Genomic DNA, 13,222 nt, shown 5'->3' on the forward strand with positions numbered 1-13,222 from the left:
TGTCAGTTGACTTGGCTCTTCATTGAATCAAAGAGCTGTAGTGTCTTAGGTTGAAACCCGAAGAATGAACTAATATTTGCAAGCTGTGGTCAAGTCTGGGTATTACCAATTAGTCTTTTCCGCCATAATCCAAAATTCAACTGGCTAGCTTCAAAAACAAATGAGCTGCATATGTGGAATAACTGCCATAGGTTAACTTTGAATCGTAACCCAGTGCAGAGTTCAGATGGAACAGTGGTTCTCAACTGTGGATGATTTTTCTCCGCCAGGGGTCATTTGGCCTAGTCTGGAGATGGGTTTTTTTTTCGGGGGGGGGTGGGGTGGGAGGGGGGAGTGCTACAGGCATCCAGTGGATAGAAAGGCATCCAACAAAGCACGGGACAGCCTCCACAGAAAGAAAATTGCTCGCTCTAAAAAGTGCAGATGTTGAGAAACCCTGAGAAAGAACTATCTCCTTGTTATGCAAATCTTTAATGCCATTTTTCCAGAGTTTAGAATTCTTCCTTTAGGTTTGTTTGGTGTTGCCCACTTCCAAAATGGCTTCTGGCCAATCAGGGATGCACTGCCCAGTTCCAAAAAGGCTGCAAGGGAGTCAGTAACTGGAATGGTTTGGTCCGGGCCTCCGCTGTCACCCCCTGAACTCAGAGTCGATGGAAGAGGCCCAGTTGTGGGCCGAACCATGTGAGGTTGCTGGAGCAGGGAGAAAGGGGCTGGTGAAGGGTAGGCCGAGTTTTCCACGTCGAGGTCCTGGGCTAAGGGAGAGAGTTTTCGCTCTGTTTTGGGATTGTACTGTGTTTTCCGGTGCGCATCTGGGGGTAGGTGGGATCGGACCGACCCCGGGCCCTGTGTCTGGCCTCGCCTCCCCCCGCCGAGGCTTGCGTTGGTTCGCCCCGTGCACTTCCGAGTTTGGGGCAGTTCGGCCCGCAGAAGTCGGTTCGCTAGCTGTCAGCGCTGGCGGGAGCGCGGCGGGGCGCGGGGTGGGCGCGGCCGACCCCCGTCCCCGACCCGGCCCGCGACCCCCGACCTCCCGCGCGTCCTTCACCCGGCCTAGGCCGCCCCGTCGCGTACCGCGCCCCTCACTTGCTGCGTTTTCCCTCTCGCCGGCCGCCGGGCGGACGGGCGCCGGAGACCCCGCCGAGGCTGAGGCTTGCCAAGCGGGCGGTGAGGGCCCGGCTGCGGCCTTCTCGCCATGTCCTCCAGCCGCGACAACAGCGGCCACTTCCCCTTGCACCTCCTGGTCTGGAACAACGACTACCGGCAGCTGGAGAAGGAGCTTCGGGGCCAGGTGAGGGGCGGGGCGGGGGTCCGCCCACGGGAGAGGCGAGGGGAGTCTGGGGTCGCTTCGCCTCCCTGAGCCCATCTCTATCCCTCTGCCTTCGGGGCCCCGCAGACCCCCTCTTCACCTCTGTAGCCTTGGGACAGTAATAATAATAGGACATATATCGGAGTGCTGTGTGCCGGGCCCCGTGCCTAGGGCTTTATAAACCATCTGTATGGCCTTTTCAACAGTCCAAGAGGTAGGTACCTTTATTACATTTGCCAGAGAAGGAAACTGAGGATCTCAGGGGTTCTGTGCCTTGAGTAAGGTCGCCCACCTAATAAATACCAAGTCGAGATTTTAACTCAGGCCAACGGGCCCCGGGGTGCACGGTCTTAACCAATTAGGCTCCACTGCCTCTCCCGAAGAGGCGAAGAGGCGAGGCGAGAGCAGCACAGACCGCTCACCCCACCCACCCTTTTTGTATGAAAGGGCTTGGAGCCCAGGTTCTAACTCGCCCTGTGACCTTGGGCAAGGCATTTTTCCTCTCTGGCCCAGGGAGACTGATACCACCAAAGTTTGAGAATCCCTGGTACACAGGATCCTTAAAATCCCTTCCTGTCCTAAAGTGCTTTGATGCCTCATCTTTTATTTATTGCCGTCTCTTTAAAGCAATGGTTCTCAATTGGAGGTGACTTTGACACACACCTCCTGACCCCCAATGGTAATGCATGGAGACATTTTTGGTTGTTACAAGTAGGGAATGGAAGCTACTGGGATCTAAGAGGTAGGGGGCAAGGGCGCCGCCCACCATCCTGCCCTGCACAAGACAGCTCCCTACAAGGGAAGATTATCTGGCCCAAAATGTCACTCGTGTTTTGCTTGAGAACCCCGGATTTTAAAGGCACCTCAGCAATTCTGGGAGTGATTGGTGCCGTCAAGTGACAAGCTAGCGTACTTAGCAGTTAGGATAAGGATGTGTAATTATTTGGTGTAATTCTTGTTGACTTCATTTCATCCAGTGTGCTGAAGTCCTGATTTTTTGACTGGCTCAAAATCGATGCTGTAATTGTCAAGATACTGTGCTGGAAAAGGAGCAGTGGTTTCTTTTGGTTGTGAGCCAGGTCAGCATCAGCTCGTCTGGGGGATGGTTACTGCTGAGTGTGTTCTTGCACGCTGCTGTATTTTTTAAAAAATTTTGAGCACCTACTGGAAGTTGAAAGTTGCTCTTTTTTCATTTAAAGCCTCAGTCCAGACAGAATAAACTGTTATTGGAAGAGTCATTGGTCTTAATTAGATCATGCCCCCAGAGTAAATGATTCACCATTAGGTGTCCTGGCATACCTGGTGATTTAATTCCCTCTCTTACTGGTCGTGGCTCAGAGGGACTCCTTCATCATCTTTGCTCTCAGCTGAAAGTGTCTCACCTTGGACAGTTGAAAAACGACCCAGGCAATCATGCTGTGCTCTGCACCTGCACTTCCTCAGTTTTGGGGCTGCCCCAGCTTCTTGTGAAATATTGAAATAAAGTACAAAGAAAATCCTAGAACTAAGCTCCCTTTTGCTAGAGAATTTCATCACCACCATTAAACCACATACTCTTGAGGCACCTGGGTGGCTCAGTCGGTTAAGCATCCGACTTTGGCTCAGGTCGTGATCTCATGGTTCGGGGGTCCGAGCCCCGCATCGGGCTCTGTGCTGACAGCTCAGAGCCTGGAGCCTGCTTCAGATTCTGTGTCTCCCTCTTTCTCTGACCCTCCCCTGCTCACACTGTCTCTCTGTCTCTCTCAGAAATAAATAAAACATTAAGAAAATTAAAAATAAATACAAATAAACCACATACTCTTTCAATACTGATTCCTGAAAATGGCAGGATTTTTATTTGTTGGAGGTAAAGAAAAGAGTTTGAGTGCAGTGCAGTTTTTCTTTATAGAAAAACTTGTTCAATAAGAACATGGTCTTGGTTTATAACCTAAAATGTGGCAGGGGGCGCCTAGGTGGCTCAGTCGGTTGAGTGTTGGACTTTGGCTCAGGTCGTGATCTTGTGGTTCCTGAGTTCAAGCCCTGTGTCGGGCTCTGTGCTGACAGCTCAGAGCCTGGAGCCTGCTTCAGATTCTGTGTCTTGCTCTCTCTCTGCCCCTCCCCTGCTCATGCTCTGTTTCTCTCTCTCTCTCAAATATAAATAAACATTTTTTAAAATGTGGCATAGTTATCTCTTCTTTTTGTAAGCTGTAAAAAAAAAATGTCCATTGAAAGTTTGTGTGTCTCTTCCCTTGAAAATGTTAAGGACATCTGTGATGAGAGAATTATAATTTTGCAGCAGATTTTCGTGGAGTGTACTTGTACTGTCAAGGGAGTCAAAGGAAGAGTATTCATTCTTGCTAATTATTTGGTTTTGCCTCTGTTACTGGTTATCACTGTAGATCATTTCACAGTATACCAGTTTCCTCTGGGTAAGAAGTAGTTAAATGTATTCATAAAGAACATCTTCACCCTGAAAGCTTGACTGTCATGACCGCATCATCTAATCTCAGTCCTGAAACTTGGCCACTGAAGGAGTAGAGATGGAGCTGGCTGGCTTCAAGGGTGTGCGTGCTACCTGTGGTCAGCAGGGACCTGTGCTTGGTTTAATGCTCTGCTGTCACTGTTGTGAAATTCCTCATTGTTTTTTTGGAAAAGGAACCTTGCATTTTCATTTTCTGCTGGGCCCTGCAAATTATGTAACCGGTTCAGGGTTAAGAAGTTGATCATTGCCATCATTGACAGGAGATACTTTGTTGCTTTCTTATTTGTCAAGATCTCTTGATGATGAAACAGCTACCTACTTCTGTGACTTGAAGGCAGTTCAGCTAATGGCCAGTACTAATGCTGATTATGTCATGAGCCTGGGCCAGCTCTTTACCCTTGCTGAATTGCTTCATCTGTAAAAACAGAGAGGAGCACTGTAAACCTCCTCTTTTGCCAAGCAGTGGGGTGAAGTGCTTTTTGTGCAATTTTAGATTTGATTCTCCCACCAATCCCCTGGAGTGACTGCTGTCATGACCCCCATTTTACAGATGAGGAGACTAGATAAGGTAGACTGGCTCAGTTGCATGCTCAGCCAGTGTGGCGTCACCAGAAAGCTGGACTCTGCCCTAATGCTGTATTCTTAACCCTTCCTTTCTGCTTCTCTCTGTAAAAGTCCCTCCATCTCACAGTTGTGGACAACGAGGCAGAGAACAAATCGGAGGGTGCGGGCACATAGTAAGCGGGAGTAATCTTGTGTACCATCATTGCTGCCACGACTGTTTCCTTTTTGTATGCTCCAGTTTTGCTGCAAGGAACCTGTCCTGGCTGCGTAATTAAAAACAAAGTCCTGTCGCCCCAGCAATACAAGCAGCTGTTTCACTTAGTGTTTTGTTTGCCAGGAAGCCTCTGCTGGCCATTCCTTCATTCCTTGCATCCCACGAGTGAGACTTGAGGCAGGCATGCTGGTGGCTGTAAGAATTGTAGTTTGTTCTAGGAGCAGCAGCACAGAAAGAATCAAGTTCATCCAGAGGAAGAGGACAGGCATGTCTGTGAGCGTGTGCAAGTCAGCCCCCACCCCAAGGTCTTGCTGCGAGCCGGGGTGTGGACTTTGCCGACTCTGCAGTAGTTTCAGGCTCTCCATGTTGGCTCAGCAGAAGCACTTTATTAAGTGCCTCTTAACGCTTCAGCTCTGTGGTCTTTAATATTCTGTGGGGCCTTGGTTGGTGCAGTGGAAATGATTTGTGTCATGGTTATGATGTTTGTCATTTAGCTAGAGATGTCTGTTAAACATCTCTGGCCTTCTTACAGATGCTGGGAGAATGAGGGAACACTGACAGGGACATATGCAAAGGTCAGCAGTGTGCCTTAGATAGTAGGGAGAGAACCCAGGATCAAGTAGGGCAGCAGAGGAGACCCAACTCGAAGGTCAGCCCCCTGTTAGGAAGCTAGCAGGTGAAAGTCCGCCACCATCAGGGCAAAAGGAAGAGGATGTTCTAGGCAGCAGCAGTGCTCAGAGCTTGACAGCGAGCCACCCTGGGGTTCTCTGCCCAGTCTACAGCGGGCCAAATCGGGCCCTGGGCACACGTTCAGGTTGGCGCCTTTTGGCTGGAGGCCTGCCAGGAGCCAAGCATCCAAGATGCAGGGGTGGCCTGCTCTCGGGTGATCTTCCTTGGCCCTTGGGGGCTCAGGCTCACCTGAGGGAACTACACTCATGGGTACCATTCCCTGCCTGACCTGAGGTGGGCGAGTCAGTGTGGGCCACAGCCTTGGAGGACCAGGGCAGGCCGAGATGTACAGGAATGAGGGTGGTTGACTCTTGAGAGAATGGAAGGCCAATTAGCAGCCTCTTCCTGGAGGGAGATCCCCCAAGGGGCACAGTGAAAGTTTATCAAGCACTCGCCTCGTGCTAGATACCAGGGTCCTGAAGGGTTGAGGAGCTCACCTGAGGGAGATGGGGTCTGGAAGCTGGCCTGTGGTCTGGCCAGACAGCCCACACTCAAAGTTGGGCCTCTTTCTGCCTCCCAAGGGCCGCAGGATGTGAATGAGGCTTGGAGCGAGCAGAGCTGGTAGGCTTAAATTAGCACCTAGGAAGGAGATGTGCAGAAATCTCAGTTCCTCTTTGGGGGTACTGTTATAATTTAAAGGGCTGGGTATTTTTAATTTGATACAGTTCATGATTGAAGAAAGCTAAAGGAAAAACCAAAATGATCAGTTTCCAACATGAATTCCAGGTTAATTTTGAAAACTCTCGCCCACTGAGCGAATGTCATTGGTTGGAGGCCCGAAGCCCCACTATTAAGTGTAATGAAATTTGAACAGATCTCTGTTAGGGAGAAAGTGCCTGCTTATATGAAACTCCATATGTGGGTGTATGATAATAAGAGCTAATTCTCACTGCTTCTTACGGGGTTAAGTATTGAGCCTTTACTCTTATAAGAACTCTGGAAGGTAGGTGTTTTTTATCGTTCCCAGTTTACAAGGAAGCAAACTGAAGCCCAACAGAAATTAAGCACCTCATCAAACGATATATAGACGAAGGATTAGTTTTATATATTATATCAAGCACATACACATGTAGGGCTTTTTTTTAAACATCTTTGTTGAGATACATTTCATACCTTAAAGTTTATCATTCAGTGGTTTTTAGTATATTCACTGAGTTGTGTCACCATCACCACCATTAAATTCCAGAACATTTTCATTAGCCCAAAAAGAAACCCTATCCCCCCGAATCACTCCCGATTTCCCCTCAACTTCTTCACTTCCAGGCGACAACTAATCTCCTTGCAGTCTCTGTAGATTTGCCTATTCTGGACGCTTCCTGTGAATGGAATCAAACAGTAGGTAGCCTTTTGTGTCTTTCATTTAGCATGTTTTGGAGATTCATCCACATTGTGGCATTTTTCAGCACTTCATTCTTTCCTGTGGCTGAACAGTATTCCATTGTCTGCATCACCACATTTTGTTTATCTGCTTACCAGCTGATGGATATGCCCTTCCCGGCCCCCCCCCCACTATTTTACTGTATGAATAATACTGCTGTGCACGTTTGTGTATAAGTTTTTATATGGGTGTGTTTTTCTTTCTCTTGGGTGAATACCTATGAGAGGAGTTGGGGGATCATATGGTCACTCTATGTTTGACTTTTTTTTTAACCCACACTTGATTTATTTTTTTAATATTTTTTTTAATGTTTATTTATTTTTGAGAGAGAGAGCAGAGGAGGGGCAGAGAGAGACTGAGGAGACACAGAATCTGAAGCAGTCTCCAGGCTCTGAGCTGTCAGCGCAGAGCCCAACGCGGGGCTCAGATTCACGAACTGCGGGATCATGACCTGAGCCAAAGTTGGATGCCTAACCAACTGAGCCACCCAGCTGCCCCTGTGTTTGACATTTTGAGGAAGTACCAACTGTTTTTCCAAATTGGCTGCACCCGTTTTCCGTTCCCACCATCAGTGTATGAGGGTTTCCAGTTTCTCCACATTCTTGTCAACACTTGCTATTCTTTATGAGTGCAGTTTTCCTGGTGGGTGTGAAGTGTTACTTAATTGTAGCTTTGATTGACATTTCCTTGGTGATTAGTGAGACTGAACCTCTTTTCATGTACTTATTGGCACTGGCATATCTTCTTGGAAGAAATGTCTATTCCAGTTCTATTCCCATTTAAGCATTGGGTTATTTGTCTTTTTTATTCTTGAGAAGTTAAGGTTCTTCACATATTCTGGATACTAGCCCCTTATCAGATAAATGACTTGCAACTATCTTTTTCCCATTCTGTGGGATGTCCTTTTACCTTCTTTATGATATCATGTGAGGTACAAAAGTTTTTGATTCCGGTGAAGTGCAGTTTGTTTGTATTTTCTTTGGTCTTTTATGTTTTTGGTATTGTATCTAAGAAGGTTTTACCTAATCCAAGGTCACAAAGATGTGCTCCTGTTTTACTTCTAAGAGTTTTATTGTTTTAGCTCTTAACATTTGGGTTTATGATCAATTTATTTTTTTAAGTTTATTTATTTTGAGAGAGAGAGCGAACACATCTGCGTATGCACGTGCACACACACACACCAGTGGTGGAGGGGCAGAGAGAGTGAGAGAAATAGAATCCCAAGTAGGCTCTGTGCTCACGAACCATGAGATCATGACCTGAGCTGAAGAGTCGGATTCTTTTTTTTTTTTTTTTAATGTTTTATTTATTTCTAGGAGAGAGAGACAGAGACAGCATGAGCAGGGGAGGGTCAGAGAGAGAGGGAGTCACAGATTGAAACAGGCTCCGGGCTCTGAGCCAGCAGTCAGCACAGAGCCCGACGTGGGGCTCGAACCCACGAACCGCGAGATCATGACCTAAGCGAAAGTCGGACGCTTAACTGACTAAGCCACCCAGGCGCCCCTGAAGAGTCGGATTCTTAACTGACTGAGTCAGCCAGGTGCCCTGGGTTTATGATTAGTTTAGAGCTTAGTCTTGTTTGGGCTGCTGTAACAAAATACCATAGACGGTGTAGCTTATAAACAATGGATATTGATTTCTTACAGTTCAGGAGGCTCTAAGTCCGAGATAATGGTGCTGGCAGATGAGATGTGGTGGCTGGAGAGGGCTGTCTTCCTGGTCCATAGCAGTAGTTTCTCGCTGTGTCCTCACATGGCGGAAGGGGGGCTGGCAGGCTCTCTGGGGTCTCTTTTACTAAGACACTAATTCCATTCATGGGAGCCCCACCCTCATGGCCTAAGCACCTCCCGAAGGCCCCACATCTAATACCATCATCCTTGAAGGTTAGGATTTCAGACCACATTCAGACCACATGCATCTATTGAGATGATAATGCATTTTTTATCTTATCCTATTGATACATTACATTGATACAGTGATTACATTAATCATCAGGGGTTAATCCACTTTTGCATTCAGGATAAATCTCACTTGGTCCTGGTGTTTTTAACAGCCCTTTTTATGTGTTGCTAAATTTGTTGTGCTAATATATTGTTGAGGATTTTGCATCTATATTTGTAAGAGGTGTTGGTCTGTGGTTTTCTTTTTTTGTGATGCGTTTGTCATCAGGATAATACTGAGCTCATACAATGATTCGGGAGGTTTTCCTTTATCTTCCATTGTTTTGGAAGAGTTTGTGAAGAATTGATATTAAATCTCTGAATGCTTGGTAAAAGTCACCAGTGAAGCAATCTAGGCCTGAAACTTTTTTCCTGGGAAGTTTAAAAATTACTGATTCAGTCTTTCGTTAGAAAATTTTCAGGGTCTCAGCAATAGCACTGCTAGGAATTTACCCGAGGGATACAGAAATGCTGATGCTATGGGGCACATGTACCCCAATGTTCATAGCAGCATTCTCAACAATAGCTAAAACATGGAAAGAGCCTAAGTGTCCATCAACAGACGAATGGATCAAGAAGATGTGGTTTATCTATACGATGGAATACTACATGGCAATGAGAAATAATGAAATCTGACCATGTGTAGCAACATGGATGGACCTTGAGGGTGTTATGCTGAGCGAAATAAGTCAGGCAGAGAAGGACAAATACCATATGTTTGCACGTATAGGAGGGTTAGGAGGAACTTAACGGAGGACCAAAGGGGAGAAGAAGGGGGAAATAGTGGGGGAGAGGGAGAGAGGCAAACCATGAGAGACTCTTGAATACTGAGAACAAACTGAGGACTGATGGGTGTGGGGGGTTAGGAGGGCGATGGGCATGGAGGAGGGCATTTGTGGGGATGAGCACTGGGTGTTATATGGAAACCAACTTGACAATAAACTATTTGTAAAAATAAATAAATTAATGGGGCGCCTGGGTGGCTTAGTCGGTTGAGCGTCCGACTTTCGCTTAGGTCATGATCTCGCGGTTCGTGGGTTCGAGCCCCGCGTCGGGCGCTGTGCTGACTGCCAGCTCAGAGCCTGGAGCCTGTTTCAGTCTGTGACTCCCTCTCTCTCTGACCCTCCCTGCTCACGCTGTCTCTCTCTCTCTCTCTCTCCTAGAAATAAATAAAAAAAAATTTAAAAAAATTAATTAATTAATTAATAAATAAACATTAAAAAATTAAAAAAAATAAAACCACACAACAAATAAATAAATAAAATTAAAAATAAAAAAAAAATTTTCAGGGCCTGGGGCACCTGGGTGGCTCAGTTGAGCTTCCGACTTTAGTTCAGGTCATGATCTCACAGTTCGTGGGTTCGAGCCCCGCATCGGGCTCTGTGCTGACAGCTCAGGGTCTGGAGCCTGCTTTGGATTCTGTGTCTCCCCCTCTCCCTGCCCCTCCCCTGCTCTTGTTCTGTCTCTCTCTGTCTCCCAATAATAAATAAATATTTAAAAAACAAATTTTCAGGGTCCATCTGGGTAGCTCCATCGGTTAAGCGTCCGACTTTGGCTTAGGTCACGATCTCACAGTTTGTGAGTTCGAGCCCCATGTTGGGCTCTGTGCTGACAGCTCAGACCCTGGAGCCTGCTTCAGATTCTGTGTCTCCCTCTCTCTCTGCCCCGCTCCCATTCCCATTAGGTTTCTCTCTCAAAAGTAAACATTAAAAAAAATTTTTTTAAAGAAATTTTTCAGATTTTCTATTTTTTCTTCAGTCAGTTTTGTTAGTTTGTGTCTGTCTAGGAGTATGTGCCTTTCATTTAAGTTCCCTTACTCGGTTGGCATACTGTTGTTCACAGCACTCCTTTTAAATACTTCGTATTTCTGTAGAGTTGGTAGTGATAGCCCCTCCTTCCACTTTTGCTAACTAGAGTCATCTCTCTTTCATCTCTTGGTCAAACTAGCTGAAAGTTTCTCAATTTGGTTGATATTTACCAAAAACCAATTTTTGGTTTTGTTGATTTTTCCATATTCATTTGCTATCCTCCGTTTTGCTAATTTTTACTTTAATCATACACTGTTTTAAAAAAATTAAAGCTTATTTATTTTGAGAGAGAGAAAAAGAGCGTGAGTAGGGGAGGGACAGAGAGAGAGAGAGAATCTCAAGCAGGCTTCACACTGTCATTGCAGAGCCAGACGTGAGGCTTGAACCCACGAACCATGGGTTTATGACCTGAGCTGAAATCAAGAGTCGGGTGCTTAATCGACTGTGCCTCCCAGGCGCCCCAATCATCCACTGTTTTTAATAACTGTCACCATAATATAGTGTTCGTCCTTCTGTCTCTCCTTCCAAATGAGAAAGGGGCAGTGAGGCTCTTCAGAGCTACACTTAGTGTCACACGACACATTGCCGTCTGGCTCGTATGTATGGTTTTTTCTGTGGTCCAAAATAGAATGTCAACAGCTTAGTGTATTTGGCTTTGATGTTACACATCCTATCTAGTGGTTGCCCAGGATCTTAGGTGTAAATCGTTAGTGTGAGATATTAGTTTTGTTCTGGGGCATGAACTGCATGAAATTGAATTTCCCCTTTTCTGCGAGAAATATTGTTAAGCATTTCCTATATGTCAGGCAGTATCCTGAACGCAGCACCTTTCCTGTAGACTGAACTTGTTGGGTGAGAAAACAGTTTATATAACAGATGTGCAAGGAGATAATGAATTTGCTAATTATTTCTTCTGTGCTAAACTTCAACTCAGTTAAAAGTCTTAGGTGTATTACTTTTTTCAAAAACAATGATTTAATGCAAAGTAGAGAATAAGGTGGTGGAAGAAGCTAAGAAATATAAGACTTGGATCCAGCCCTTTGGAATCCTCAGTCTCTGGGGAGATAGACAAACCGTACCCTTGGGAAAAGCCAGGGAATCCTGGGAGGTGCCGTGGGCCCCATTCCAGGAGATGTGTTGGTATTCCAGCGCCCGGAGAGAAATGCCTTCAGCCACTGCTGTTATTCCTCGATAACAGTTCCTGTCTTTGCCGCAGAGTGGCCATGATGCAATGAGCAAAGCAGGGAGCTTCAGTAGCTGGTGGACAGCAGTTGCCTGCCTCTGCTTGCCTTCCTCCCCTGTGGCCAATAAGTGGCATGTTCTGCATATCTTCGGAGGCTGCATAACAACTAGCATCTCAAATCAAGAGAAAGCACATTTTCTAAGAAGTAGATGGCACTTTTATATCCCAGAAGTCCCATGGCAGTTTACTATGTCCTTGGACGAACATTAAGTGTCATCTTGGGAAGGCAGCATTCATCGTTCAGACTGAGCTCACACCAGAGAAACTGCCACTCAGCTCTGGCCACCCAACACAGGTGGCGGAGGGTGGGCCAGAATAGGTATAAATTAGCGTGAAAGCCGAACGGCTGTGTCTAGCTAGCATGGGGAAGAAAACCGTCCAGGGGAAATGGACCAAAATGGCCCGTGCGTGTTCTCACATCCCCCTCTAAATATGCTCGCCCGCACGCCTGGCAGGTCATGTGCACCGCGGGGCCTGTGTGCGCTGCTGCTTTAGGGCTTGGAAATCCGTCCAGAGTTACGAGTGGCGTTCCGGTGGGACCCCAGCTAAAGAATGTAATTTTATTCTGACCCAAATTATTTTCTGAAGTTTCAGTTTTGCTTAAAGTCTACACTTCCTGTTCTAGACCTGAATGCTTACATATGCTTGAGAAATGCCCCATGTTCCGTGTCAGAGGGTGGCTGCCTTTCACGAAAGCCCCTAGTCTTTATTCAGTCTTACTGTGAGCGCTACTGAGAGCAGATGTGTTTCATTATCTGAGGCCTATAGCCAACGTTTATTTATTAGGCATTTAACTTTATAGAAAAAGGAACTCAGGAATTATTATCTTTGTTTATGGCCAGATTAATATTTCAACCACTCCCATGTGCAAGCATTCATTTTTCCATGTATTGCTATAATTAATGCGTAAATACTGTTTTCTATTTTTATACTAAATTTAAAAAATTTAAGTTTATTTATTTATTTTGAGGGAGAGAAAGCAAGTGAGTAGGAGGGACAGAGAGAGAGAGGGTGAGAGAGAGAATCCCAAGCAGGCTCTGCACTGTCAGCTCAGGTCTGACCCGGGGCTCAAACTCATGAACCATGAGATCATGACCTGAGCTGAAATCAAGAGTCAGACACTTAACTGAGCGAGCCACCCAGGTCCCCCTATTTTTATACTAAATTTTCTCTCTCAAACGCATTTCCATGTTTTGATGTAATATACAGTATACAATTCTACAAACACTAGTGTTTATTTCACAGAATGTGGAGGCTCTGGACCCACGCGGTCGAACCTTACTGCACCTTGCTGTTTCTCTGGGACATTTGGAATCTGCTCGAGTCTTGCTCCGACATAAAGCAGATGTTACAAAAGAAAATCGTGAGGGATGGACAGGCAAGTATACTTTTAAAATCACGTTGAAAGCCTTCTGTTTTGGTTTCATCTGAAACCAGACCGAATAAAGCCCAGTCACAAATATAATTGTCCTCAAGTTATCTTTACCTTAAGACTCTTTTTCTTTCTTGGGACCAGGGACCAGGGTGAGTTGATGAGGGCCTTGGGGGCTGCTGGCTGACCTGCAGCACAATGGTCCGGGCC

General features: G+C 46.1%; 1 protein-coding gene across 2 annotated transcripts in view; it reads left to right on the plus strand.

Moving 5' to 3' along the window:
* Positions 1 to 937: 937 nt before the first annotated feature.
* The window catches only part of ANKRD13A (ankyrin repeat domain 13A), a 36,834-nt gene continuing 24,549 nt past the window's right edge, over positions 938 to 13,222 (plus strand). Inside the window, exons 1-2 of one of the 2 annotated variants that reach the window (XM_039241180.1) lie at positions 938 to 1,285; positions 12,886 to 13,018. In XM_039241180.1, coding sequence (XP_039097111.1) covers positions 1,190 to 1,285; positions 12,886 to 13,018 — 229 coding nt within the window. In that variant the 5' untranslated portion in view covers positions 938 to 1,189. The remainder of the gene's footprint in view (positions 1,286 to 12,885; positions 13,019 to 13,222) is intronic. The other variant, XM_039241253.1, reaches the window with a different exon arrangement.

Source organism: Hyaena hyaena, unplaced genomic scaffold (assembly GCF_003009895.1).
Source record: "Hyaena hyaena isolate Hyena2069 unplaced genomic scaffold, ASM300989v1 scaffold_0, whole genome shotgun sequence".
In the NCBI taxonomy this organism is placed as follows: domain Eukaryota; kingdom Metazoa; phylum Chordata; class Mammalia; order Carnivora; family Hyaenidae; genus Hyaena; species Hyaena hyaena.